This window comes from Lagenorhynchus albirostris, chromosome 3 (assembly GCF_949774975.1).
Source record: "Lagenorhynchus albirostris chromosome 3, mLagAlb1.1, whole genome shotgun sequence".
Lineage (NCBI taxonomy): Eukaryota > Metazoa > Chordata > Mammalia > Artiodactyla > Delphinidae > Lagenorhynchus > Lagenorhynchus albirostris.
Genome location: NC_083097.1, coordinates 163,405,617 through 163,429,737, shown reverse-complemented (window position 1 = coordinate 163,429,737; position 24,121 = coordinate 163,405,617). Strand labels below are relative to the sequence as shown.

Below are 24,121 nucleotides of genomic sequence, written 5' to 3'. Positions count from 1 at the left end.
GGGGCGGCCGGGCAGCGCGGGGGCGGGGCGGGGTGGACCCACTGCTCGCGGTTGCCCCTGCCAGACCCCAGCGCCCAGCCCAGGGCCCTGGGGAAGAGGTCCGAGCTCTCCGGATAAATGTGTATCAATCTGAGCCCGGGAGACAGGACGCCCCTCTCTCTCTCCCAGGGGAGGGCTCTTTTTTGTGTCCCCAGGTGTGGAGGAGCTAATGTGTATAGCTAAGTGGGGTACAGGTCTGCGTCCTCAGAAGGAGTCCGCTTGCTCAGACGGGGAGGGCTGGTCCGCCCCAGGTGTGGAGGTATTTCTCATTTCTCTGGAGGGACGGAGGGAGCTCAATCTGCGTCCCTAGCTTATGGGAGTCATCACTCCCCAGGTCGGAGGGGGCTGAATCTGTGGCCCTGGTTTGAGGGGCAGCCATCTATGGGGTGGTGCAGGATCAAGGAGAGGCGAATACTCAGGGAGCTGGTGGTTGACCTTTAATGCGCGATTCCGAGGCCGGCGCGGACCAGCCTGGGGAGATTTACTGTGGGAACGTCCGGCAGCCCAGCCCCCTTCTCTACTTCGGGCATCGCCCGCCCGCTCCGCTCCCTCGTCCGGGCCGCGTTCAGCCCTTGAAGGGGCCCCGTGGGCCCGCCGCTGGGCCCAGAGGGGTTTGGGGGCTCCGCAGGGGCCCGCAAACGCCAGATGGGCGCGAGGGCGAGTCTAGGACCTCCGCGAACGACCGCGCCTCTTGCTGCGGGATTCGATTAATTTCTGGGAACGCATCTTGAGCTCCGCGCGGGTCACCACGTTGTTGTCTTCGTCCTCACTCTCCTCTTCGTCTGCAAAGGGCGATGAGGGGATCAAGTTCCCATTCCCGGCTCAGATGTTCCTTCCCAGCCTTTACCATCCCACCACCACCTTGGCCCTAGGTCTGGCCCCTGACCACCTCCCGATGCTCTGCTTGGGCCCCCGGCCCCGCCCCCTTTCCTTGCCCGTACTGACCGAAGAACCTGTCCTTGAGACCGGCAACAGGCAGGGCGATGCGGGTGTTGTACATCGGCAGCTTTCCCTCTAGGGTGGAGTAGAACTGGGGGAGGGGGGAGCGGGAAAGAAGAGTGTGAGTGGGCAGAGGCTGCAGCGAAGTCCGTTCCCCCTCCTCCCCAGCCCACTCTGAGACATAACCTGATTCCATTCAGCACCTCTGCCCACTGCTGTAAAGTTTTCTTTGGTCGCTGCCGCGTCATTTGTTCTCAGCGTGCATCCTGATACCCCTCCCCCTCCCCCTCCCAGGCCCGCCCGTGGTCTCTAGGTCCCACCTCTGGTCCTCTCGAGGCCCCACCCTTGATCCCCCCAGCCTTGACCTCTGGCCCGCCAGGGCCCTCTGGACACTCTCGTGGTGCATCCCTAGTTCCTTAAACCTCACGCCTTGTCCCTAAGGCCCATTCCCGGCCCATGGGCCTCCTCTCAGGTCTCCTGGGGGATGCCCCGACCTCCTGGTATTCCGCCCCAGCCCCGGCACCCTCAGCCCCACCGCCCGGCTGAAGGGGTACCTCGCGGTCGGCGATGTGGCGCAGCAACTCTGGCACGTTTTGGTTCTGGAGTTGCGCCTGTAGCTTCAACAGTTTTTCCTCCACGAGGCCCAGTAGGTTGGGCAGATAGTCACCTGCCTTGGGATCCAGCTCCTTTCTGGCGAAGTGGCCGGCCTCCTGCGGCCGGGGGCGGAACCAGGTGAGTTGGAAGGGGGCGGGGTCTCTGGGGCAGGTTCCACCCAGGGGCGGGGCTTTTCCTCAGGGACCAGGCCTTTGAAGTTAGGGGCCACCAACCCGAGTGGTGCTATCCTCTGTGGGGTGGGGATTCTGTGGTCAAGGGCCACGCGTATAGGGCAATTGCCTCTGAATTCCAGACACCCAAGCCAAGGGATGGGGGCAGGGGGAGTCTTTTAGTGGGAGGGCAGGGATACTAACTGGAGAGAGGCCATTGCCGGATGACCTTAAGAAATGGGATTCTGCTGCGGGCAGGGTGGGGCTTCTCTCATCTGTGGTCGCTCCAGGATTGGAGCGGGGTCTCTGAAGTTTTGGGTGTGTGTGTGTGTGGGGGGGCTAAGTGGGACTTTCCCATGGGGGCGGTTGAAATGGGACAGGGTCTCTAAAGTCCTGGGCCTCTTGAGGAGTAAGGGGGTGCCCCCTGAGACGTGGGGTGGAGACTCAGAAGTGGGTTGAGGTTTCCCCTGTGTCTAGGCCTCTCATGTCCTGGACAGGGCCTGCGGTGGGATCTCTCGAGTCGGCTACGGGGCAGAACCCCACACCTGCGCGCCGGCACCGCCTCTCACGTCTTGCGGGGATTCCTCGTGGGCGGGGCCTGCCACTAGGATGTGGTTCAGTTTGCCAGCCAGGTGTTCCAGGCCCTCTTTGGTCATTTGCATTGCCCACATGGCGAGCTGCAGCTGATCCTGTGTGTCAGCGCGCCGCTGCTCCTCCGCCTTGATGCGCCCCTGCAACTCGACTTGCAGCTTCTGCTCGCTGCGGGGAGCAGGGAGGCCACCACTGGAGCTCCACCGACCCCGCAGGCCCCACTCTCGCCCTCGGGCACCCGGGACCTCACCTCACGAGCGTGGTCTCCCCTGAGTACTTGAGGTCTTCGAGCTCCCGCTGCAGCCGCTGCTTCTCTTGATTCAGCCTCATCAGCGTCTGCTCGTTCTGGCTTTTGAGCGTCTCCAACTGCGTGAAGGTGTCGCCCTGTGCCAGGAACCGCTGCACCACCGCCTGGGGGCCGCCCAGCCCGAGTCAGAGCCAGGGCTGGGGCAGGCAGGGGTGCACTCCTCCTTCTTTCCCCCGCTTCTTTCCCCCGGGGCACGCAGGACAAGTGGCTGAGCTGATGGCTTCTGCATAATGGTGTTTAGACACTCTGTGAGTCCGACCCAGGGCTGCCTCGAGGGTGTGCAGCCCCGAAGAAATGATTTTTGCGGGCCCTTCCTTGTCTATATAGGGAAATTGAATCAGCCACAATCGGCTTGCGGGGCAGTGATAGCAGTGAGCACAGCTGCTTTCCAAACTCAACATGCCAGCAACGTTCTGGCAGTGAATCTTGCCCACTTCCATGAGGAAATATGGCTGGGAAAGGCGCCTGGCCACAGTGCTCCAGATGACCCCATATGTCCAAGTCCTGGAACTCCTTGGAGGCTACCCCATAGGAGTAGTGGGTTGGAGAGCGCCGTAAGTGGAGAAACCCAACAGGGATCCAGGGGAATTAGTGTTCGCCAGCTGGGGGCATAAATAAAGTCTTAGGAAATTTCAAGGAAGACGCTGCCTCGCGTGGGCCCCAGCTTCTCTGGGGCTGAGGCTGGCACTGGGCATTTTACTGCGCCCAGACCCTGCTACAGGTGCTGGAGGCACAGCAGAGAGAAAACACTCATAGTTCTCCTAGAGCTGATATGTCAAAGACGTCAGCACCAGTGTAAGCCGGAACATTAGAGGATGATGGCCAGTGTAGATAACTCGTGTGGGTTTTGCTGAGAGAGGTAGCGGATTAATGAGGCAGTAGCTGGAGGAAGAAGGGGTGTCTTTTGTGTGCTGAAGAATTGACCCGGCAAAAAGGGGAGGCTGGGTGTGTTGGCTTCCCAGGCTCAGCTCGGGCGTCTGGGAGCTGGGAGGGCCGAGGGCAGCACTCACGTGCGTTTCTGCCACGCCGGTGGCGTCCTTGACCTTGCCGAAGAGCACCTCCATCTGGTACATGTTCCAGCGCCGCCGCAGATCCTCCTCTTTGGAGTGCATGCTGTCCTGGAGCCTGTCGTTGGACTGCAGCAGCACCTGCTCGCGCTGGGTCTGCTGGTGGGTTGAGGTCAGGGCCGGGGTCAGCTCGCAGACAAGGGCTTAGGGCAGAGGCCGCGGGGGTTGGGGAAGTATCCGCACTGGGGTAAGGGAGGGGGTGGGGCCCAGGCGTGGGTAAGGGCACCCAGAAGGGGTCAGGAGTGCTTGGCAGGGCCTCAGAAGCAGCGCAGAGGGACGGGGTCCAGGGGGCGGGGCCTGTCGGGTAAGGGGTGGGCCCTGTCGGGTAAGGGGCGGGTTAGAGGCAGGATCAAATTTCCGACACAGGCAAGTCTTGTGGGGAAGGATGAGGATAGACCTGAGAGTAAGGGGAGGGCTGGAGGGCGGGGTCAGGGATGTGAGAGGAGCCCTGGCATCTAGTGGAGATGGGGGCGGAGTCAGGAGAAATGTCAGAACTGCCGAAGGGTCTAGGGCCTGGGCCAAGGTAGTGGCGCGGCCCCGGACGCAGCAGGGCCGCATCTAAGCAGGAGCAGGCTGGGGTCGTCGCAGCCCCGTACCCCTGGTGCGCCCACCTTGCGCTCCATGCGTTCGTTCTGCAGTTTCCTCTCCTCCGCGCGCTTCTTGCACTCTGTTAGGTAGCGTTCACGCTTTTTGCGCTCTCGGAACACTGTCTCTTCCAGATGCTGCAGCTGGTTCTAGAGGGCGGGAAAGGGGGACAGCAGGACCTGCGGGCTCTGGGCCAGAGCTGCAGGCCCAACTCTACACAGCTGGGTCAGGCTGTGGGGTCCTGGGAGAGAGATGGGACGGGTTCCGGGACAGCTGAGGTTCAGATGCTGGGGCCAGAACAGAAGACCATGGCGGCATCGGGGGTCGGGGGGCAGGACCCCCACCCCCCACCCCGCCCAGGACCTGACGGGCTGGCACCTTGGCGATGTCCCTCGCATTAAGCGCCTCCTGATTCACTAGGTTCAGTTCCTCCAGCTCCTGTTTTGTTCTCAGCACCTCAGCCTCCATGAAGTCCAGCCGGTTCTCCAAGCGAAGGCTCTCCTCCTGGGGCGTGAGGGATGAGGCAGGCCTGTGACCGCTGTCCCTAACAAGGCTGGCTCTCCCACTTGCCGCCTCCCACCCCCAGTCGCCCTGGTCCCTACCTGTAGATAGGCCTTGAGCTGCAGGTACACATTGGTGATGTGTTCGGCCTCCTCCACCTTCATCTGGGCCTTCTCCAGGCGGTTCTCCAGGTTCCGCATAGTCTAGAGAGAAGCAAGCCTGGGCTGGGTCCCTTCCCCCCTCAATTCCTCCCCCAGGATCAAGGCCTCTGCAGACCTCACTGGCCCCACCTTGGCCACCTCTGTGTTGCTATCTTTCGCCTCTGCCATCTCCAGCTCACGCAGACTGTGCTGCAGCTGGAGCTCCTCCAGCCACTTCTGTCGCAGCCCCAGCTGGTACCGAAGAGCATTCAGCTGCTTCACCTTCTCACTCAGCCGGTGGTCCAGGTGCTCCAGGGCCTGCTGAGGGAGGGGGGCAAGAGCAGGGGCCTGAACCCCTCACCTAGTCCTTCCTTCCTTCTCCCATATCTTTTTTTTTTGTTTTAATTTTATTTATTTTTTGGCTGTGTTGGGTCTTTGTTGCGATGCGCGGCCTTCTCATTGCAGTGGCTTCTCTTGCTGTGGAGCATGTGCTCTAGGCACACGGGCTTCAGTAGTTGTGGTGCGCGGGCTCAGTAGTTGTGGCCCGCGGGCTTAGGTGCTCCGTGGCATGTGCGATCTTCCTGGAGTAGGGATCGAACCCGTGTCCCCTGCATTGGCAGGCGGATTCTTAACCACTGCGCCACCAGGGAAGTCCCCCTTCTCCTATATCTTGGTTCTCACCTCCCCTGACCCTTAGTAGTGTCTGACCTGGTTGATCCCCCTCCTCCTGCAGATTCTCTTTTTTGGGGGCTTCCAGGACCCCCATTTCTTGGTTTTCCACCCACCTCCCTGGCTGCCCCTTCTCCATCTCCTTTGCCTTTGAAGAGGTTCTTCTCTCCTCTGACCAACCTTACCCCCTTGGTGATCCTATCCAGTCTCAGGGTTTCAAAACTCACATATACACTGAAGACACCCCAATTTTGCCTCCCTCCTGAACTGCAGGCTTGTATATGCATATCTACACTGCCTTCCAGATGTTTCCACAGGCAGCTGAAAACCATCGTGTCCAAAACTATGTCCTTGATCTTTCCCCAAACCTGCCCTTCTCGAATCTTCCCCATCTCAGCTCATGGCAGCTCCACCCTTCCAGGTGCTCAAGTCCCAAACCTTGATGTCATCCTCACCTTCTCTTTTTCTCTCTCACCTGCATCCAGTTTGTTAGCAATTCTCTGTTCTATTTCAGAGGTTCCTCCAGAGAGAGCTCTTTCTTCCTATTTCTACCCCTTTTGTCCTAGTGCAGCCAACACCATCTTTCACCCGGTTGACCTCCTCCTGGCTTCTATTCCTGCCTCCTCACAGCCCATCTTCCGTTTCTCTGATTCTTAGTATAAAATCTGCACTCTTGCAGTGAAGGCTGCTGCAAAGTTCTGCCCCTGCTGACCTCCCTGACCTCACCTCCTGCAGAACCCCCCCGTCACTCACTACCATCCCGCCACACTTACCTCCTTTGTGTCTCCAACACTCTACTTTTGTTCCTACCCTAGGCACTTTGCACTTCCTATTCCATCTGCCTGGAATGCTTTTCCCCAGATCATTACCTGCCTGTCCCATTCTCAGCTCAAATATCACCTTCTTAGAGAAAGCAAAGACCCCCATCCTGCAGTCTAAAAGGCAAACCCCTGCCCCCATCCATCTCGAGTAAGTCAGTCTGTTTTATTTTATTTGTTTCTCTTCTCACCACTGGGAATTACTTTGTTTCTATATTTGTTGTTCTTGTTTTTTTTGGGTGTGTGTGTGGGGGGGTCTGTTCTCTCCACCAAGATATGAGATTTTGGGGAGTGGGGACATGGTCTGTTTCTTTCACCTCACGGTGACCAACACCTAAAACCATGCCAGGCACATGGTAGGTGCGTGATAAAGGTTTAGAAATAAATGAGTGGCGCCAGGTGTGGAGAAGGGATTGGAGAGGCGAGATAGTGGGCAGGGAGGCCAGTTGGGTGGGGACCCAGGCTGGAAATGAAGGGAGATGGTCAGTGGAACGGGAGTGGGGCAAACCTGGCCTGTCCTGTTCTTCAGGTATGGCTTCTCTGATTTCCATTCCCGAATCACTGCCTGGATCACTTTCTCATCTCCCTGCAGAGAGAAGAGCCCAGTCACACTACTGATTCAGGCCACTTCTACTTGAGGTGGTGCTCTGCCCCTGGGGATGCTGCTCCCGCCCCCTGGCACCTCTTCAACCTCACCTGGAGCAGGTCTGTCAACTGTAATTGCAGCGCCCTGGTCTCCTCATGGAGCTGGTTGATGGTCTCCTGATTCTTTTTGATGTTCCACTGGCTGGTCTCATAAAAGGCCTTCCGGTCACCCTCTGGGGTCATGTGAGGTGGGCAGGCAGAAGCAGAGGATCATGGGAAGGGGGGACTTCCCAGAGGGAAGACCTTTCAGTAATTGTCAACCTAACACTGTAACGATATTTCACTTTGAGCATTTGTTATGTGTTGGATGCTGGACTAATAATTTTCTAGGTATCAAATAGCGTGTGCCAATAGGTACATGTCCATATACATATTATACCCATTTTACACATGTGAAGACTCAGGCTTATTATATTGTTCCAAGTCACAAGCAGTTGGACTCCCCAGCCCATACCTTCAACCACTATGCAAAATTATCTCCTAATAATAAAACAATAATGGTTTATACCAGGATTTCCCAATCTTGGCACAACTGCCATTTGGGATGGATAATTATTTGCTGTGGCGAGCTGTCCTGTGCACTGTCAGATGTTGAGCAGCATCCCTGGCCTCTACCCACTAGATGCCAGTAACCACCCCACCCCCCCCAGCAATGTGACAAACCAAAATGTCTCCAGACATTGCAGAATAGCCCTATTCCATTGAGAACTACCGGTTCACACTTTATAATGTTACTATGTGCTAGGCACTGTCCTAAGCACCTTACGCATTTCAACCACCTATGAGGTTGTACTGTTACTATCCCCATTTCATGGCTGGACAGACTGAGAGCAATGAGGTTACTCTTGGTCCCTGAAAGTCAAACAATTAGTATATGTAGAGCCAGGATTTGAACCCAGAAAATCCAGCTCTAGAAATCTATATTCTTTACCACTCCATGCATGATAGAAGAGTTGAAATTACATAAAAGTATGAAATGCAGTCCAGTCAGTTCTGAGCTCAGGAAAAGTTTTACAAGAAAGATGAGGAAAAACATGAACCAGTATGAGTTTTTGCCTTCAGAAACTGGCCACTGGATGAACGCCAGTGAAACGCTCCTGCCAGCTCAGAGGACTGTTGACTCTTGACCCTTCTGTGCCCTGTGGAGCCATCTTACCTAACAGTTGTAGCTTCCTTTGTAACTCAGCCACCTGCGTGTGCACAGCGGACTTCCCCTCGCTGGCGTGGAAAGGTGCTGCCTTGGAATGGAGTGAGTGCCAGGCCTGCACTGACCCCTTGCCTCGAGGGTGGTAGGGCCTGATCTGAGCCTGACCGCCCTTGACTTTGGAAGGAGCTGAAATCTGGACCTGAAAAGGCATGGCGTTGGCGGAGGCCGCCCAACTCAGGGGAGACGTCATAATTGGGTTGAGGCCAAGGATCCCTGGTGGTTAGGGGATCCGCTAGGAATTGCCTCTGTCCGGCATCCGTCAGCTCCTGTTCCTCGGGCTCTGGGAATGCACTTGTCTACAGCTTGGCGGGGCCTCGCAGCATCTACGGTTGCTAGGTAACCTTCCCCGCCTCCCTCCAGCGCTCCCAAGGAAATCGCCTGCATTCCAATCTACGGCTCTCATTGGCTGACGCTGAACTGAGGGGCGGTCCCAATAGGGGACAGACCGGACCAGCTCCGCAGAAAGATGGGGGAGGGTACTTTGGAGTCACGTGCTCATCCCTTTTCCTCCCCACCCCTCCACCCTAACCCCGCCGAGGCGGTTCGCGGGCGTTTTTCAGGAACTTTCTGTTCCGGCTGCAGAACCCGACACTCCCAAGATGGAGGCACCTTGCGCCGCCATTAAGCGCTAACCTTCAGAACTATTCCCTTTAAGGCGTCACAGTCCTATCCAAGATGGCCGTCTCGGTTCCGGCCCCGCCACTTGCCACTCGCAACATGGCGGCCACGAACCGCCGTTCAGGGAGCGCAGCGTGATACCGGAAGTGATGCTTCCACACATTTCCGCTTTCTTTCTGCGGGAGGAACAGTTGGCTGCTGGGACGGGGGGCGCGGTGGATATTGACCTTTGCCCCAACCTCGTGTAGGTGGTGAACTAGTGGGCGGGAGGGCACCCCAATTTCCTCTTGGGGGCAGTCGAAGGTGGGAATTGGATAGCTAACCACCCCCTACTCATGGGGAGCGGAGGTTTTGAGATCTCCCCACCGTTGATTTGGGCCAAGTGAGATTCCCCTCCACTGGGCAGGATTGGGGAGACCCCCCCCCCGCCCCCAGTATGGGAAGCAAAGTGAGCCCTCATTGCCCGGAAGCGATGGAGGAATCCAGTTGGCTGGAGGGAGAGGTGCCTTCCTTCGGCTGGAAGTAGCCCTCTCCCGCTGACCTGCCACCCCTTTCTTGCTGCAGCGCGAGGGCACAGCGCATCTCCCAGCAGCCTCCTTCCTCTGACAGAACCCGTTTCCGGCTTCCGAGGCTCCAGCGAGATGTTACTAGTGCTGCTGCTGCTGCTGCCCATGTGTTGGGCCGTGGAGGTCAAGCGACCCCGGGGCGTCTCCCTCACCAGTGAGTCGGCCACTGGAGGTGGTCAGAGGTGGGGGTGGGGTGTGGGAGGCTCCTGGGAGAGGCACTTAACAGCCTTCGGTCTCAGTGTTCTGGTCTCTGGGCAGGAAAGGTGGCAATGCTCAACTGGTGGGTGGGGGGAGAGGAGCCATTGGGTGGAAAGGGCCTCTTCCTGCCCTGGGCTGAGCCCCTTGCCCCCCTCCCCAGACCATCACTTCTACGACGAGTCCAAGCCTTTCACTTGCCTGGATGGCTCTGCCAGTGTCCCTTTTGATCAGGTCAATGACGACTACTGTGACTGCAAAGATGGCTCAGATGAACCAGGTGAGCTCTTTCGTCATTCGTTCATTCATCATGCATTTATTGAGCAGCTGGTGGGTGCCAGGTCCTGTGCTGTGAGCAAAACAGACCCAGTCCTGTCCTCAGAGAGCTCGCTGTTGAGTGGGGGGAAGTGGGCACAGAAGCGAGTGGTCAGTGGTTTGGTGAGGAGAGTGGGAGGTGCTGTGGGAGCCCAGAGGGGGAGGGGGAGGGGGTTTGGCAGGGTCCTGTTCTGAGGGCCTCAGGGAGGAGAGGCAGGAGGGAGCACTGAAGAGTTTTGTTTCAGGCCCCGAGCGTGCAGCTGTCTTTCCTCCTCTTACTTGGGATCAGTTACTCTCACATTCCTTGTTCGTTCTGTGTACGCGGTGGGTGTGACACACTGGATTCTGAGCACACTCCACAAACCCTCCCTCCCTTCGTCCCCCCAGGCACAGCCGCCTGTCCCAACGGCAGCTTCCACTGCACCAACACTGGCTACAAGCCCCTGTACATCTCCTCCAGATGGGTCAACGATGGAGTTTGTGGTGAATGAGATCTCCCTGGGGTTGGGAACAGCGTGCTGGGTGGAGGGAGGGAAGAGGCGCTGCCGGGTCCGATGGTGCCCACACCTCTTCCCTCAGACTGCTGCGACGGGACGGACGAATACAACAGCGGGATCGTCTGTGAGAACACCTGCAAGTACGTAGGTGACACCCCCCCATCCCCCCCCACCCCTCCAGACCTTGCCTTGCCCCACTGGGTGAATCAGGGTTCCCTCTCTTTTCTGTTTTTGTGTACTGAGTGCTCACCCCGTGCCAGGTGCCTTGGGAATGCTCCATCAGCAATTTCCTCTCTGGCCTGGAAGCAGGTGCAGTTTGCCTAAGAACAGATGAGAAAGCTCAAGGTTAGAAAGGAGAATGACTTCCTCAGGGTCACATAGCTAGGAGATAGCAGAGCCGAGACTCGAACCCAGGTCGGTCTAACTTGAGACTGCATGCTTTTAACTGCTGTGCTCTGCAGCAGGACCTGAAAACTGAAATGCCCACAGGTAGGTAATCTAAACAGCACAAGCAGGCTGAGTATAAGGCAGTAGGGAGTGGTGGGCTTGTGACATCTAAAGGCACAGCTGTTCTCCACTCCTGTGAGTTGAGGGCAGGTGGCAGGGCTGGATTTGTTTTTCAAAGAAGCTGAGAGTCCCAATACTTCTGTAAACTCTTTTGATGGAAGGTCTTTGAAACAGAGAGTGGATTAAGCAGAACAGTGCTTACCGGCCAGATTGCCCTTTGTGTCTGGGGGGTCTGTGACTTCTGTGCTTTTCTCTCCTCCCTCTCTTGGGAGCCACCTCCCAGCCCCACATCCCAGCACCCCCCAGTCCCTCCCCTGACCCTGAGGGTGGACGAACCCTGCCCATTGTCCTTCCCCTCAAGGACAGGGATGAGGGACTCTGAGGCCAAGAGAGCCTGGGGAGGTGGGGAGAGGAGGGTTTGTTCTCCTGTCTTTGCCCACATAGAGGGTGTGAAGGCATGGGTGTTGAACGCTTTTGGAAGGAGCAGACCTGGTGGATGCTAAGTGCCCCCGACCCCATCGTGCCTATGTGTCCCCTCTCCCCAGAGAGAAGGGCCGTAAGGAGAGAGAGACTCTACAGCAGATGGCGGAGGTGACCCGCGAGGGGTTCCGCCTGAAAAAGATCCTAATTGAGGACTGGAAGAGGGCCCGAGAGGAGAAGCAGGTGAGGGGCCCGGTGGGGCTGACCCAGGACAACCTGGAGGTATAGGCTGAGGAGTTCGGCTGGGGTTGATGTCTGCTCCTGACTCGTGGTGTCCTGGGGCCAGTTACTGTCTCTCTGCGCCTTGATTCACTCGTTTGTCCACTTGGCGCTTAGTCGTCGCTTAAGCGGGTACCAAGTGGGTGGCAGCCAGTACAGGCATCGACCTGGGCCTTGGGTGCAGACTGAAGTGGGCTCAGAGGAGCTCTGCCGCCCCTAGGACAGGAGGGACACGTCTGCATCCCGGTCCCAGGGTTCTCTCATCTGTAAGTTAGGGTTAATGGCTATGTGACTTCCCAGTCTGGGGGAGGACTCGAGACGGGGGTCAGTCAGTCGCAGTCACGTTAGTTCAATAGGGTGGGTGCTTGGGGGGGCAGAAGAGGGTGTACCCCCAGGGGTGTGTCTCTCCCTCCCGTCTACCACCCCCTTGGCTGTTAGATGGGTCAGAGTCCTCAACACTCCTCCTGGGCTCTTGCCCGACCCACTGAGTAAGGGCTCCAGCTCTGTTTCTCTGCCCTGGGCATCTTCCAGGTTTTTCTCTCCCACCCCCATGGCCTGGCTAGAGTGGTACCTCCCGAATTTATGGGGCAGTGAATTCAGAGCCAGTGTGATACCTCCCGAGTTTAGAGGATGCTGGGGAGCCACATGGTGAGGTTGGCTCCGGGTGATCTTTGCCCTCCTGGGCAGGTGGGAGGATCCTGGCAGCAGACCAGGCTGAGGTCTTGGGAGGAAAGTGATCCCGTGTGGGCTTGGGCTAAGACCCTACAGCTTGGGACCCCCATCCCTAGGCTGGAGTCCACCCAGCACACACATTCGTTTTTGAAATAGCCACAGAAGCCCAGGATGCACTGGGCTCATGCATCATGGCTAGAAGCAAACGTGGAACTAGATGTGGAACTGCCTCAAGAGTGCATCAACTAGTGGGAGGGACACACAGACAAAGTGATAGCCAGGTCTGAGGGGAGAAGGGATGTTCGGGGCTGTAAGGCATAGAGAAGACTCTTGCCCGGTCCCTCTGTTCCCCGAACTCGTCTTGGGGGTAGGAAGTAGGGAAGACTTCCTGGAGGAGGAGGCTTCCATCTAAACTGAAATCTGTTGGGTAATTCAGAGTTAGCCAGGCAGAGTGTTCCAGACAGAAGGAAAGCATGTGTGAAGAACTGGAGGCAGAGAGTGGGGCTCTGAATGTTGTCAGGGCAGTTGGATCTTAGAGTTTAAGATAGCAGTGGGGTGGATGGGGCTGGAGAGGTGGGCAGGGGCCTGGTCATGCAGGGCCTCGGGGGCTACATTGACGTCTTTGGGTTTCTCTCCAGTGGGCTGCAGGGAACCATAGCAAGGGGGAGACCCAGAGAGGGGTGTGTATTTTGAAAAGATCCTGTGGCCACCCTGTGAAATAGAGTCAGGGAGATGGCAGTCTGTGAGGAAGAGGGTGGAACAGGAAGAGAGCTGGCCCCTGTCTTCTGCCTACCCAGAAAAAGCTCACTGAGCTGCAGGCTGGAAAGAAGTCACTGGAGGACCAGGTGGAGTTGCTGCGGACACTGAAGGAAGAAGCTGAGAAGCCAGAGAAGGAGGCCAAGGACCAGCACCGGAAGCTGTGGGAAGGTACATCACTACGTCCCAGGGTGGCCGTGACTTGCCCTTGGCTCCTGGCTGGGAAGAGTCTGGGCCCAGGAGCCTCTTGCTGGTTATCTCTCATCTGTGGTTTTGCTGATTTTTTAAATCATGGCACTTTAGTTCCCTGCGTGCCCAGTTATCTTTGACTGTGTGTTGGTCGCTGTGTTTAAAAGTCATTAGTAGGAGTAACTTGCAGTCTAGGCTGAGAGGTTCCTCTCCAGAGAGGAGGGGCTTTGCTTCCTGCCGTCTCTGAGCACTACCATTCAGGGATCCCTTGAATCCAAATTCAAGGCTGGAGATTGTTCCGGCCTCACAGGCCGTGTGAGCCGAGGTCTAAGCATAGGCTGGGTAATTCCTGGCCCAGCTTATCCCTGAGGGGAGCCCCGTGGGGTCACAGTTATGCTGCGGGGGGCAGTTCACCTTGGACTTTGATTTTCATTTCTCTTCCCTCACAAGTTATCAAAATGGACATCCACATTTGCCAGGATTGGCAACATCCCTTAGGGTGAAAGCGGCTTCCATATTCTCTTACCTTCTTGATTTCTTCTTGGTCCTGGAAACTCCTACTGTCTTGGTTGGTTTTAAGATGATTTTCTTAGGCTTTGTCCAGCATTTCGTTGCTGTTGGTAGATTGTGTTGCCATTATGGGAAATCTGAAGCCTTGGCATTTGTTCTCAGTCTGCTCTGTGCAGGGGCACCTGGTGGAAGGAGGATAGAAGGGAGAGGGGGGACAGAAACCCATTCCAGGCTAGTTAAAAGACCAAGCATCGCTGGGAGGATTTGGAGGTGCGGCTCCAGCTGGCCACCGGGCTGGTGACCGGGAACCGGCAGTCTTCTCTCGGAGGCCATTCTGTGATCTCATCCATCTCTTTGAGCATCTGCTGCGTTCTCCCTTCCTTTCCTATCTCTGCTCTGATTTCTCGTAATCGGTAATTCAGTCATTCATCTAACAAGCATTTGCTGTGTACCTGTCATGTGCCAGGTGCACCCCAGGTGCCAGCAATACAGGCTTGAACAAGACAGAGAAAGCCCTCTGACCACGGAGGGAGGGAGGGAGTGCCGGCAGAGGGAACAGGTGCAAAGGTTCCAAGGCAGCATCTTGTCTAGTTTTTAAGGAGCAGTGAGGAGGCCACGTGGGCGAGTGAGAGGAGACTCTCCCCTTTATTTACGTAACATCAGCTGCTTTTGTGATACAGCTACAGAGCCGAGTGGTTGCCAACAGAGACCTTATGGGTTGCCAAACCTAAAATAGTTTAGCATCAGGCTCTTTACAGTAAAGTTTTCCGACCCCTGACAAAGACACTGATATTCTCTCCCACACTGATGATAGCTGGACCAGAGCACCCAGTGCTTGTTTCATAAGGATCATCGTGTCGCTCCTGCCTCCCTGCCCTATGAACTGCACCCACACGTAGCCCTGTTTCACAGATGAGGAAGCTGAGGCCTTGCCCAGCTAGGTTGATGCCCAAATCTCTCTGATTGCAGGCCCTGTCCCTTAACTGGAGGCTTGAGTCATCTGCCTGTTCTGCCTGGCTCAGGGCCCAGCATTGCCCTGGCCTCCTGATGGCCCCCCTCCATCAGGCCAAGCCATTCTTCTGCCCAGCAGTCTTCCCGGCTCCCCAGTGCCTCGGGTGGGACAGCGTTTGGGCCACCACTGCCTGGTTATGGTGCCCCCTGCCTCGAGGAGTCGAGCACTTTTCCCTGCACTGCGCCCTGTGCACTCACCACATTGGTCTGATTGCCTCTCCCCTGAAACTGCTGCCCTTTATTGCTCCCAGGCCTCTGCTCCAGCCACTCCCACTGCAAATACAGAGGTGTCTAGTGGGCTCTAGGCCCCGTGCTCAGCAGCGACACATGAGGCCCCATCCTGCAGCCCTGCTCACCTTGAAATGGGAGCAGCAGATCAGTGAGTCTGTCCCACTGTGCCCCAAGCCCTCAGATGGCGCTGCCTCCACAGAGACTTTCCAGCTTCCTTCCTGAGATCAGCCCTTCTGACCACATGTGACAGAAACCCAACTTGAACCCACTTCATAAAAAGTGGAAGCTTTAGGCCCAGTGGGACCCTAGGCTCCCTGGATGGCGGGAGTCCTCCCTCCACCTCTGGGCTCTGCCGCCTCCTCTGTGGGCTTCCTTCCCAGGCAGGCTCTGCCCTCCCGTGCCAGCACAACCACAGGCAGCACTAGGTTTATTTCCTTCTGGCTCAGCAGCCCCAGCCAGTAGAGAATACCACTTTCCCACGAGTCCCAACACAGATCCCAGGGCAAGCTCCTATTGGCTTGTCCCAGGTCCCGTGGCTGCCCATGAGCCGATCCCTGGAGCCAGGAGGTGCAGCACAGGTTCTGATTGGTCAGGCCTGAGTGTCGGGTGGGTAGTTGCCCACAGGGAAATGGAGGAGGGGTAGTGTAAGCAGGTGGGGTTGTTTGCTGGAAAGGTAAAGCTGAGGGTTGGAATTACCCTCCTTTGCTGGGGTCTTATTGCTTCTACTGTTCTCTGCCGTCTTGGGTTTTGGAGTGAGTAGGTGGTGACCAAGTCAGACCTGTCAAGGGCCAGCACAACATGGGGTCACCCAGCTTGGACTTTTAAGGGTGGTATGAGTTCCAAGGCCAGATCATTGGAGGTGGGGTGTGTGAGTGTGTGTGAGAGACGTGGGATGTGACTGGGGCCTTGAAAGAAGGCTGGGAGTTCCCTGCTCTATTTCTTCCTAGTTTCCATGTGATTTAAAATATCCCATCTGACTTCCATATTCTCTGTTAAAAAGATTTTTGGGGGTAACAATCCTGAAAGTAGTAAAGTAGAAAGGGAGAGAGTTTTCCTCCAGGTTAATCTCTACCAGGAGGCGTGAAACCTTCCAGACCTTTTTTTTTTTTTTTTTTTTTGTGGTATGAGGGCCTCTCACTGTTGTGGCCTCTCCCGTTGCGGAGCACAGGCTCCGGATGCACAGGCTCAGCGGCCATGGCTCACGGGCCCAGCCGCTCCACAGCATGTGGGATCCTCCCGGACCAGGGCACGAACCCGTGTCCCCTGCATCGGCAGGCGGACTCTCAACCACTGCGCCACCAGGGAAGCCCTTTCCAGACCTTTCTTGTCCATCCCAGGCAGAGATGCAATTCTTCAGAGGGTAGTAACTCTGGGTGTCGACCCCAAAGCCACACTTCAAGTGCCCAGTGGCCACGTGTAGCTGGTGGCTGTCATTTTGGCCAGCAGATGTAGACCATGTCCATCTTTGTAGAAAGTTCTGTTGGACAGCACTGGTCTACATGGTGTATGGGTGTTGTGCTATGTCTATGTGTACCTCATTTCCTTTTTTTTCACTCAGACCCTTCACTTTTTTTTTTATTGTGGTAAAATCCACAAAATGTATAATTTACCATTTCAACCAATTTGAAGAGTACAGTTCAGTGGCATCAAGTACATGCACCACGTGCACCCATCTCCGCTATCTAGTTCCAGAGCATTCCCGTCTCCCCAAAAGGGGACTTCCATGTCCATCAAGCAGTCCCTCCCCATCCCCCCGCCCCCCAGCCCCTGGCAACTACTCATCTGCTCTCTGTTTCTATGGGTTTGCCAGTTCTGGACGTTTCATATCAACAAAACCAGGCAGTGTGTGGCCTTTGTGACCGACTTCTTTTCCCGAACATCGTGTTGTCACGGGTCATCCACACTGTAGCCTTGTGTCTGGACCCTACTTCCTTTTAACAGTTGTGTCTATTCCGGTGTATGACCCTGGCAGGATTTATTTAATCCAGGTGCCGTTTTTTTCTATCAGGTTCGCAGTGCTGGTTTTCATCATTTGTAGACGCCTGTTGTGTATTAGGGTGTTGGCCCTTTGTGACCGAAGTTGCCGGTGTTTTCTTATCATTCATCTTTGGTGCCAGGTTCCTGGTGTTTTCTTGCTGGGCCATGTGTTAGAAAGTGAATTCAGGGACTTCCCTGGTGGTCCAGTGGTTAAAACTGCGCTTCCACTGTAGGGGGTCGTGGGTTCGATCCCTGGTTGGGGAACTAAGATCCCACATGCCGCAGAGTGGCCAAAAAAAAAAAAGAAAAGAAAGTGAATTCACTCTTGTCTTCTCTTTGCTTCTGTTTCCACTGTTTTGCACCACGGCGAGCGTCCTTTTACACAAGGCTGGGCGTACTCGTGCCCCGTTTCCCTTAGCCCGAGTTCTCAGCATGGAGTTGCCAACTCAGGTTCAGGGGTAGTAACATGCCAGGGCTTGACCCAGATTCGCAGAGGGTGGTGGGGATGAGCACGGGCTCTGGAGGCAGACGGCCCGGCTTGGGCCCCCGGCTCTGCCCCTCGCCAACTGGGTGACCATGGGCGGGTCCCTTCATCCACCTGAGCGTCAGGCCCTCGTCTGTGAGGACGGTGTCGGCTGAGCCTGCTGGGGTCTCGTGGGGTCTCCTGGGACACAGGCCGCTTGTCCTGCTGCAGAGGGCTGAGCTTCCTAATGGAGCTGCCCCTGTGGCTGCTTTCCGGAACCCCACCTGAGCCGGCTAGTGATGAGACAGACAGGCAGAGGAGGGACCATCAGAGCAGATATGGGGCTAAGGCCCTGTGTCCACTGGCCACTCCCAGTTCCCTTTTTCCGTGCAGGTGGCCTCTCCCCTCTCTCCTGGGCCCCCAGGACATCTCCCTCGCCTGGCTGCCCCCCAACCCCAGTCTCCGTCCCCTGATCTTTTTCCTGCTTGGCCTCTTCCCGCGGGGGCCTCCCGGACATGGCAAACCTAGTGCGTGGTCCCCCGCCTGCCTCTCACAGCCACCGATTGTTCAGACCATCTGCAGAGCCCTCAGGATCTCCCCCCAATCTGGCGCTTCCTGCCTCCTTGGCCCCCTTGCCCCTGCACCGGCCAGCCCTTGTCATCTCCTTGCTCCCACCCCCATAGCGGCCTGACTCAGGGCCCCAGCACTCAGTGGAGGGCCCCCCTGGGGCGTTGGGGAGGGCAGATTTTGGGGTGGCGGGAGCTGTAGACGGTGCAGAGGATGATGGGCTGGTCCCTCCACAGAGCAGCTGGCCGCCTCCAAGGCCCAGCGAGAGCAGGAGCTGGCGACCAGTGCCTTCCAGGAGCTGGACGATGACATGGACGGGGCGTGAGTGTGTGGCATTGCCTGCCCTGGGCTCCCTCCTCCCATCCCCGCCTTCAGAAACCAGCCAGAGCCCACCTCCTCGCCCTGGGGCCCCCAGGGCCCGAGCCAGTCCCAAGCCCTCTCTAAAGGAGCCTCTGCTTGCTCATGTATAAGATGGGTTTAGAGCAACCCCGGAGGAGGAGATGAGGGAAACCACCCCCTCAAGGAGCTGGGCCCCCGAGGGGACTAGGGATCCCATTACTTTTCACAAGCCTACTCTGTGGCCTGGGACACTTTGGTGAAAGTCAGAATCCCCCCTGCGCCCCTGAACTTGCTGGCTGACCCCAGGCAAAGGGCTCGGTGGAGGGTGGGCTGTCGGGAACGAGGAGGCTGGGCAGCCCCCGGTGGGAGGCTTCGGAGGGACCAAGGGGGCAGAATGGGCAGGGGCAGTCCACGCCCTGGTTGGCGATGGTGCGGGTGGAGGGACAGAATGTGGTGCTGGGGCCGTTGTGGGTATTGGGGCTTGGCTGCGGGGAGGGCGCCAGGCCAAGGGCAGTTTCGATGTGCTGGGCTCTAAGGGTGGAAGGACGTGGAAGCTGGGTCTTGGGGGACACAGGGTTGTCCAGGTATCTCCTCCTCCCACCCCTGTGTCCTTCCCTCCCTTGAGCCCCTCAGGGTTGTGGAGCCTCAGGAGAGGGTAGGAGGGTGGGGACTGGGTGGCTGCTTCTCCTGGGGGGTGGGGGCCAGAGGGGTCCGAACCCCAGACTTCATCTTTTCTCAGCTTCCTGCTGCTCTCCCCTCCCTGCCCCAAGGTTCTGAAGCAAGTTCTCGGGGCGGGGGGGGGGCCTGGCAGGGGGAGGCAGGCAGCTGGCCAGCAGCCAGTGGGCTCACCCCTCCATTGGCTTCTGCCTGTGCCCCTGCAGGGTCTCTGTGGCTGAGCTGCAGACCCATCCGGAGCTGGACACAGATGGGGACGGGGCATTATCAGAAGGGGAAGCCCAGGTACCCAACCGGCCCCTTCACTTGGGACTCCTGGAGGGGATTGCCCCAGGGGGACCTCAGGGCCAGGGGGCCCAAGACAGGCTGGCCGTGGGCTCCTCCCGTGGATGGTTCCCGGCTGGCTCCAGGCCAGGGCTGCTGGGGTGCCCACCGTGGCCGACGCGGCCAGGCCAGGGCCGCCACCCAGGGCCGCTTCTCCCTGCCCTTTGGGACCTGGTGGGGTCGCGCAGGTGCCCAGGGTGTCTGATCGGGACGGAGCCAGGTTCCGCACACGCGTGCCCCACCTGCTTCGCCTACCCCGCCAAGTGCACGTACCTGATTCACCTTCCTCACGGCTGGGCCTGTAGCTCTTTGTCTTTGCTGGTTTGGTCCCCCGTCCGTCGCTGTCCTGCTGGTCCCCACTGCGCCCCCCTGCCCCTCTGCCTCTGTCTCCGGGGGCCTGGGCACCTCTGGTGCCCCTGCCTCTCAGTTTCCGTCCCTGGTCTCTCCAGTCCCCACCCGACACCTCTCTGGCCCCGCTCCTTTCCCACAGGCCTGTGCTGCCCCCTTCTGGCTGCCGCGCCTCACCCAGCCTGGCCCCGGCCTGGCTACGGGAGGTCAGAGCGTGCTGTGCCTGGCACCACGGCCTGAGGGGCCCCCCACCCCCTCCGAGAGTGCCTGGGGTGCAGGGAGGCACATGGAGGTCCTGCTCCTGACACCACCCCAACATAACGCACACAGACCCTTCTCGGGGGAGACACGCAGACAGATGCCGCTTCCTTCTCTGACCGCATCTGGGCTGCCATCCGGGACAAGTACCGGTCCGAGGTCAGTGGGGGGAGGGAAAGGGATGTGGTCCTGCCCCCCCCCGCCCCGCCCCTCAATGCCTCACGAAGGAACGGCCTCCGTTTTCTGGCGCCGGGCCACCCTGGCCAGCTGGGCAACCCCACCCCCTCCACAGAGGCCTCCCCGCTCCCAGCTGACTGTCCCTCCCTCCCGCCAGGCTCCTGGGACGGGCTAGAGACGCGAGGCCTGGACCCAAGCCCTGGGGGTGGGAGGTGGAGTCCCGAGTCCACAGCACCGACTGCTCCGCACGTCTGCCAGGTGCTGCCCACCGACCTGCCGTCGCCTCCTGCACCCGCCTTGACGGAGCCCAGGGAGGAGCAGCCCCCGGTGCCCTCACAGCCCGCAGAGGAGGAGGACGAGGAAGAAGAGGAGACGGAGGAGGAGGAGGGCGGGGAGGAGGGGGAGGAGGAGGATTCCCAGGTGCCAGGGGAGCAGCCCAAGGTGTGTGTTCAGGGGAGAGGCGGGTGATGGGGGCAGGGTGGGGTCACTCGCTGACTCTGTCCCCCCCACCCCCCAGGAGACCCCACCCCCAGTCGTGCCCCCCCAGACAGCCAGCCCCACAGAGGAGGACAAAATGCCGCCCTACGATGAGCAGACACAGGCCTTCATCAATGGTGAGGGTGGAGCCTGGGAGGGGTGAGTGCCTCCTCATCGCCTGCACCTGCAGGGGCCCAAGAAAGAGGCCTTACCTGCTCCCAGAGGCGGGCTGAGGCTGGCCCCGAGCAAGCCCAGGGGACTTCGGGTGGCCTGGAGGGGGCTTCTGGGGCCTGGGGAGGGCTAGCACCGCCTCCACCGGCCCCAGGGGCCCTCCTGCCTCCTCATGGGCTGTTGCTTGTTTGTTTCACCTCTGGCAGGTGAGGAGCTGGCTGGGCCCCGGGAGCCCTGGCCCTGCTCCTGCGGGAGCTGAGAGCCCAGGCAGTGGGGTGGGGTCTGCCCTGGGGCTGGCGAGGCCCACAGAATCTTCGTGGGCCCAGTCCTCGTCCAGAGCAGGCCCGGGGGCTGGGGGAAGCCGGCGTGGCTGCGGCATCCCCTTCCCTCTCTTCCCGGCTGGGAGTCGGGGCACCTCTGACCTCCTTCCCTACCCCCACCAGCTGCCCAGGAGGCCCGCAACAAGTTTGAAGAGGCCGAGCGGTCCCTGAAGGACGTGGAGGAGTCCATCAGGTATGGGTGGCTGTGTGGCCGCGGTGCCGTCTGCACCGGCCCCACAGCTGCCTGCTGCTGGGCTCCCCAGGGGAGGTGGTGATGGGGAGTCGCCCGGGCGACCTCGGGCAAGGTGGCAGTGGCTCCTGCAGGGAGGGTCCCCAGGTGATGGGGAGCAGAGCCCAGCCCCCAAGAGGCCCTCTGCCACCGGAGCGGGCCTTCCTGTGCTGTCCTGAGTCGGCCTGCGGCGGCCCCAGCTGCCGCTTAAGCTCCCGGCCTCCCCTTTTAGGAACCTGGAGCAGGAGATTTCCTTTGATTTTGGTCCCAACGGCGAGTTTGCCTACCTGTACAGCCAGTGCTACGAGCTCACCACCAATGAGTGCGTCCCCCACGGACAGGCGGGGTGGGTGGGCTGGGAGGTCCTGGGCCTGAGCAAGGATGGGGGGAGTGAGGAGCGGGGCTTAGGAGCAGTCACTGGAGTTTGAGGTACTTGTGTGCCCCCTGCAGGGGGGGGATGTCATGTAGGTTGGGGCCCGGGTCTCCCCTACCCACGCACCCCATCCCGTGATAGGTACGTCTACCGGCTCTGCCCCTTCAAGCTCGTCTCGCAGAAACCCAAACTCGGTGGTTCCCCCACCAGCCTCGGGTGAGTGGGCTCAGGCTGGGCCCCCCTCTCAGCCCCTGGTCCCCCCGGCCACGCGGCCGGCCCCACTCAGCACCCCACTCTCCCGCAGCACCTGGGGCTCGTGGGCTGGCCCCGACCACGACAAGTTCAGCGCCATGAAGTATGAGCAGGGCACAGGCTGCTGGCAGGGTCCCAACCGCGCCACTACTGTGAGTGCCCGGTGGGTTGGGCCGGTACGGGGGACCCAGGCCCACCGAGCCTGCCTGAGCCCCGCCTGCCTGCCACCCGCCCCAGGTGCGCCTGCTGTGTGGGAAGGAGACAGTGGTGACTAGCACCACGGAGCCCAGCCGCTGCGAGTACCTCATGGAGCTGATGACACCGGCCGCCTGCCCAGAACCACCACCGGAACCGCCTGCCTCAGGCAACCACGATGAGCTCTAGCCCTGCCCTGCCCCACCCGGCCCGGCCCAGAGGTGGGTGGGGAGGTGAGACCCCTACCGCCTCGGCTGGGGGATGCAGGGGGTGGTCTAGGTCGCATTGATGCTCCCCCCACCCATCTCCATCTGTGTCTCATTTGGTTTCTCTGCGGCCCCAGAACCTCAAGATGTGGAACCAGCCCCCAGCGGTGCTGCCCACCTGCCCCTCAGTCTGTAGACCAAGGCTTGCCCCTCTGGGTCTCCTTGCCCTCCCCAGCGGGCAGGAACCGGGTGGGGCTCCATGCCCTGCTCTGGGGGCAGGCGGGGCAGAGCCACGGTCCCGGCCCCAGGTGCCTCTACAGGTGGAATAAAGGAGGCTGCCCTCCCTGGACCCCCGCCCTGGTGCCCCCCCCCACCCAACCCTGTCCCCCACCCAGGGCATCTGCCTCCCCTCCTGGCGCGGAAGAGTGACTTGACCTGTGACCTCCAAACAATAAACGTGATCTCCCCAACTCATCTGTCTGTCTTTGCTCGGGTGTGGAATCAGCCAGGGGTGCGAGAGGGCTAAGTGCAAGGGGAAGCAGCTCTGCAGATTCTGTGCGGGCCTCCTTCCCCGTCAGGCTGGCACCACAGTTGGGGGTCTCACCTGAGATGCCCCGTGGACAGCACAGCCTGGCGCCACTGGACAGACGGCCCCTGGGCCACTTCTGTCTGGGCTTCCACCTGGACTTGTCTCCCACCTGCTAATCACAAGAGTGCTGTGGGAAGGCCGAGAGGCTCCAGATGAGATTCAGGCCCAGAGAGGGACAGCAGCTTGCACTCAGCCACACAGCGGGGCTGTTGACACGTGTTCCAACACTCCCCGCACGCCGTTGTACATATATCTGAGGCCATAAGATTCTGAACTTTTATTTTCTGGCATGAAAAGTACAAATAATTAAACAATTCCATGTAAAAGTCTGTTACCGCGGCCAGGCCTGTAATCCCGGTAATAAATAGTGTCTAAACTCAACGCAAAGTGTTCTTGTTGTTGGGTTTTGGGTTTGGTTTTTTTTTTTTTTGTCTTTTTTTTTTTTTAAACAGTTCTTTATCACCTCCAACATGGACTCTGTCTTGATTTGAAACCATCCAAATAAATAACAGGATGAAGGGAGGGCTGGAGGGGCTGAGCCCCTTCCCCATGGGCCCCGCCCCTGCCTCCCAGGGATGTGGAAGACCCCAGGCCCCCTCCCCTGGGGTGAGGGGCTGGCCTCTAGGAAGGGGGCCTGGCTGGCTGGGCTGAGTTCTGTGTTTTAGAAAAAGGAGTCCCCTCCCAGTCTTGGGGGTGGCAGGGGCTCAGGCCTCTGTGAGGGGGTATGGGGAGGTGCCCCCTCTCCAGAGCCCGGCCCCCCCCAGGGTGAGGGACAAACCCAGCCCTTATTGCTCACAGATGCCTCCGCCACGCTGCCCACGTGTGGACACGTGTCACCGCACGGAGTGCAGAGGGGAGAAAGCCCCAAGAAAACAGAGGGAGAGGGATGGACCCGCTGCGGGGCCTGCCCTGCTGGAGGGGAGCGGGGAGGTTGGGGAGGACTTAAAAACCACAAGAATAAATAGGTTTGTGTATCAAGAACAAGCTAGGGTTTCACCAGCTAAATAGGACTGAAAAAATTCTCAAGACGAGCAAAAATAATCCCATTAAGACCCCGGACGTCGCTGGCCGTGGGGACCGCCCTGCAGAGCACAGGTCCCCCAGGGCGCCGCTCGGCTACCATTACTGTTATTAATAATTATT

General features: G+C 58.8%; 2 protein-coding genes across 9 annotated transcripts; one reads left to right on the top strand and one right to left on the bottom strand.

The window, feature by feature from the left end:
- Positions 1-461: 461 nt before the first annotated feature.
- ODAD3 (outer dynein arm docking complex subunit 3) lies at positions 462-8,571 on the bottom strand. Of its 4 annotated transcripts, none has more exons than XM_060145066.1 (13): positions 8,222-8,571; positions 7,117-7,238; positions 6,929-7,006; positions 5,084-5,254; positions 4,895-4,996; positions 4,671-4,796; positions 4,319-4,441; positions 3,651-3,803; positions 2,584-2,744; positions 2,288-2,501; positions 1,533-1,688; positions 985-1,069; positions 462-821 (listed from the first exon to the last, which is right to left on the bottom strand). In XM_060145066.1, the coding sequence occupies exons 1-13, from the start codon at positions 8,460-8,462 to the stop codon at positions 703-705; spliced, it is 1,851 nt and encodes a 616-aa protein (XP_060001049.1). In that variant the 5' UTR covers positions 8,463-8,571; the 3' UTR covers positions 462-702. The 4 variants fall into 4 exon arrangements, with proteins under 4 accessions (XP_060001049.1, XP_060001048.1, XP_060001051.1 ...); XM_060145065.1 differs by having other exon boundaries at positions 3,651-3,806; positions 8,222-8,570; XM_060145068.1 differs by having other exon boundaries at positions 3,651-3,806; positions 7,117-7,291; positions 8,222-8,350.
- A 436-nt stretch (positions 8,572-9,007) lies between these two features.
- Positions 9,008-23,296, top strand: PRKCSH (protein kinase C substrate 80K-H). Of its 5 annotated transcripts, none has more exons than XM_060145073.1 (18): positions 9,009-9,134; positions 9,455-9,610; positions 9,815-9,931; positions 10,354-10,449; positions 10,546-10,603; positions 11,516-11,633; positions 13,139-13,268; positions 18,282-18,366; positions 19,266-19,344; positions 20,062-20,148; positions 20,425-20,607; positions 20,684-20,780; positions 21,258-21,327; positions 21,596-21,685; positions 21,878-21,952; positions 22,041-22,140; positions 22,226-22,404; positions 22,527-23,296. In XM_060145073.1, exons 2-17 carry the CDS (start codon positions 9,532-9,534, stop codon positions 22,370-22,372), a joined length of 1,611 nt encoding a protein of 536 aa, XP_060001056.1. In that variant the 5' UTR covers positions 9,009-9,134; positions 9,455-9,531; the 3' UTR covers positions 22,373-22,404; positions 22,527-23,296. The 5 variants fall into 5 exon arrangements, with proteins under 5 accessions (XP_060001058.1, XP_060001056.1, XP_060001054.1 ...); XM_060145071.1 differs by having other exon boundaries at positions 22,226-22,416; XM_060145074.1 differs by having other exon boundaries at positions 20,425-20,586; positions 22,226-23,294.
- The last annotated feature ends 825 nt before the right edge of the window (positions 23,297-24,121 follow it).

What these genes read in the sequence shown, in the direction of transcription:
- PRKCSH (XM_060145073.1), top strand. Translation starts at nt 9,532, where the DNA reads ATGTTACTAGTGCTGCTGCTGCTGCTGCCCATGTGTTGGGCCGTGGAG. An exon ending in GACACAGGCCTTCATCAATG is followed by an intron (nt 20,781 to 21,257) that starts GTGAGGGTGGAG and finishes TACCCCCACCAG; the next exon opens with CTGCCCAGGAGGCCCGCAAC. An exon ending in GGTTCCCCCACCAGCCTCGG is followed by an intron (nt 21,953 to 22,040) that starts GTGAGTGGGCTC and finishes ACTCTCCCGCAG; the next exon opens with CACCTGGGGCTCGTGGGCTG.
- ODAD3 (XM_060145065.1), bottom strand. Translation starts at nt 8,462, where the DNA reads ATGACGTCTCCCCTGAGTTGGGCGGCCTCCGCCAACGCCATGCCTTTT. An exon ending in ACGAACGCATGGAGCGCAAG is followed by an intron (nt 3,807 to 4,318) that starts GTGGGCGCACCA and finishes TCAACCCACCAG; the next exon opens with CAGACCCAGCGCGAGCAGGT. An exon ending in GGGGAGACCACGCTCGTGAG is followed by an intron (nt 2,502 to 2,583) that starts GTGAGGTCCCGG and finishes TGCTCCCCGCAG; the next exon opens with CGAGCAGAAGCTGCAAGTCG.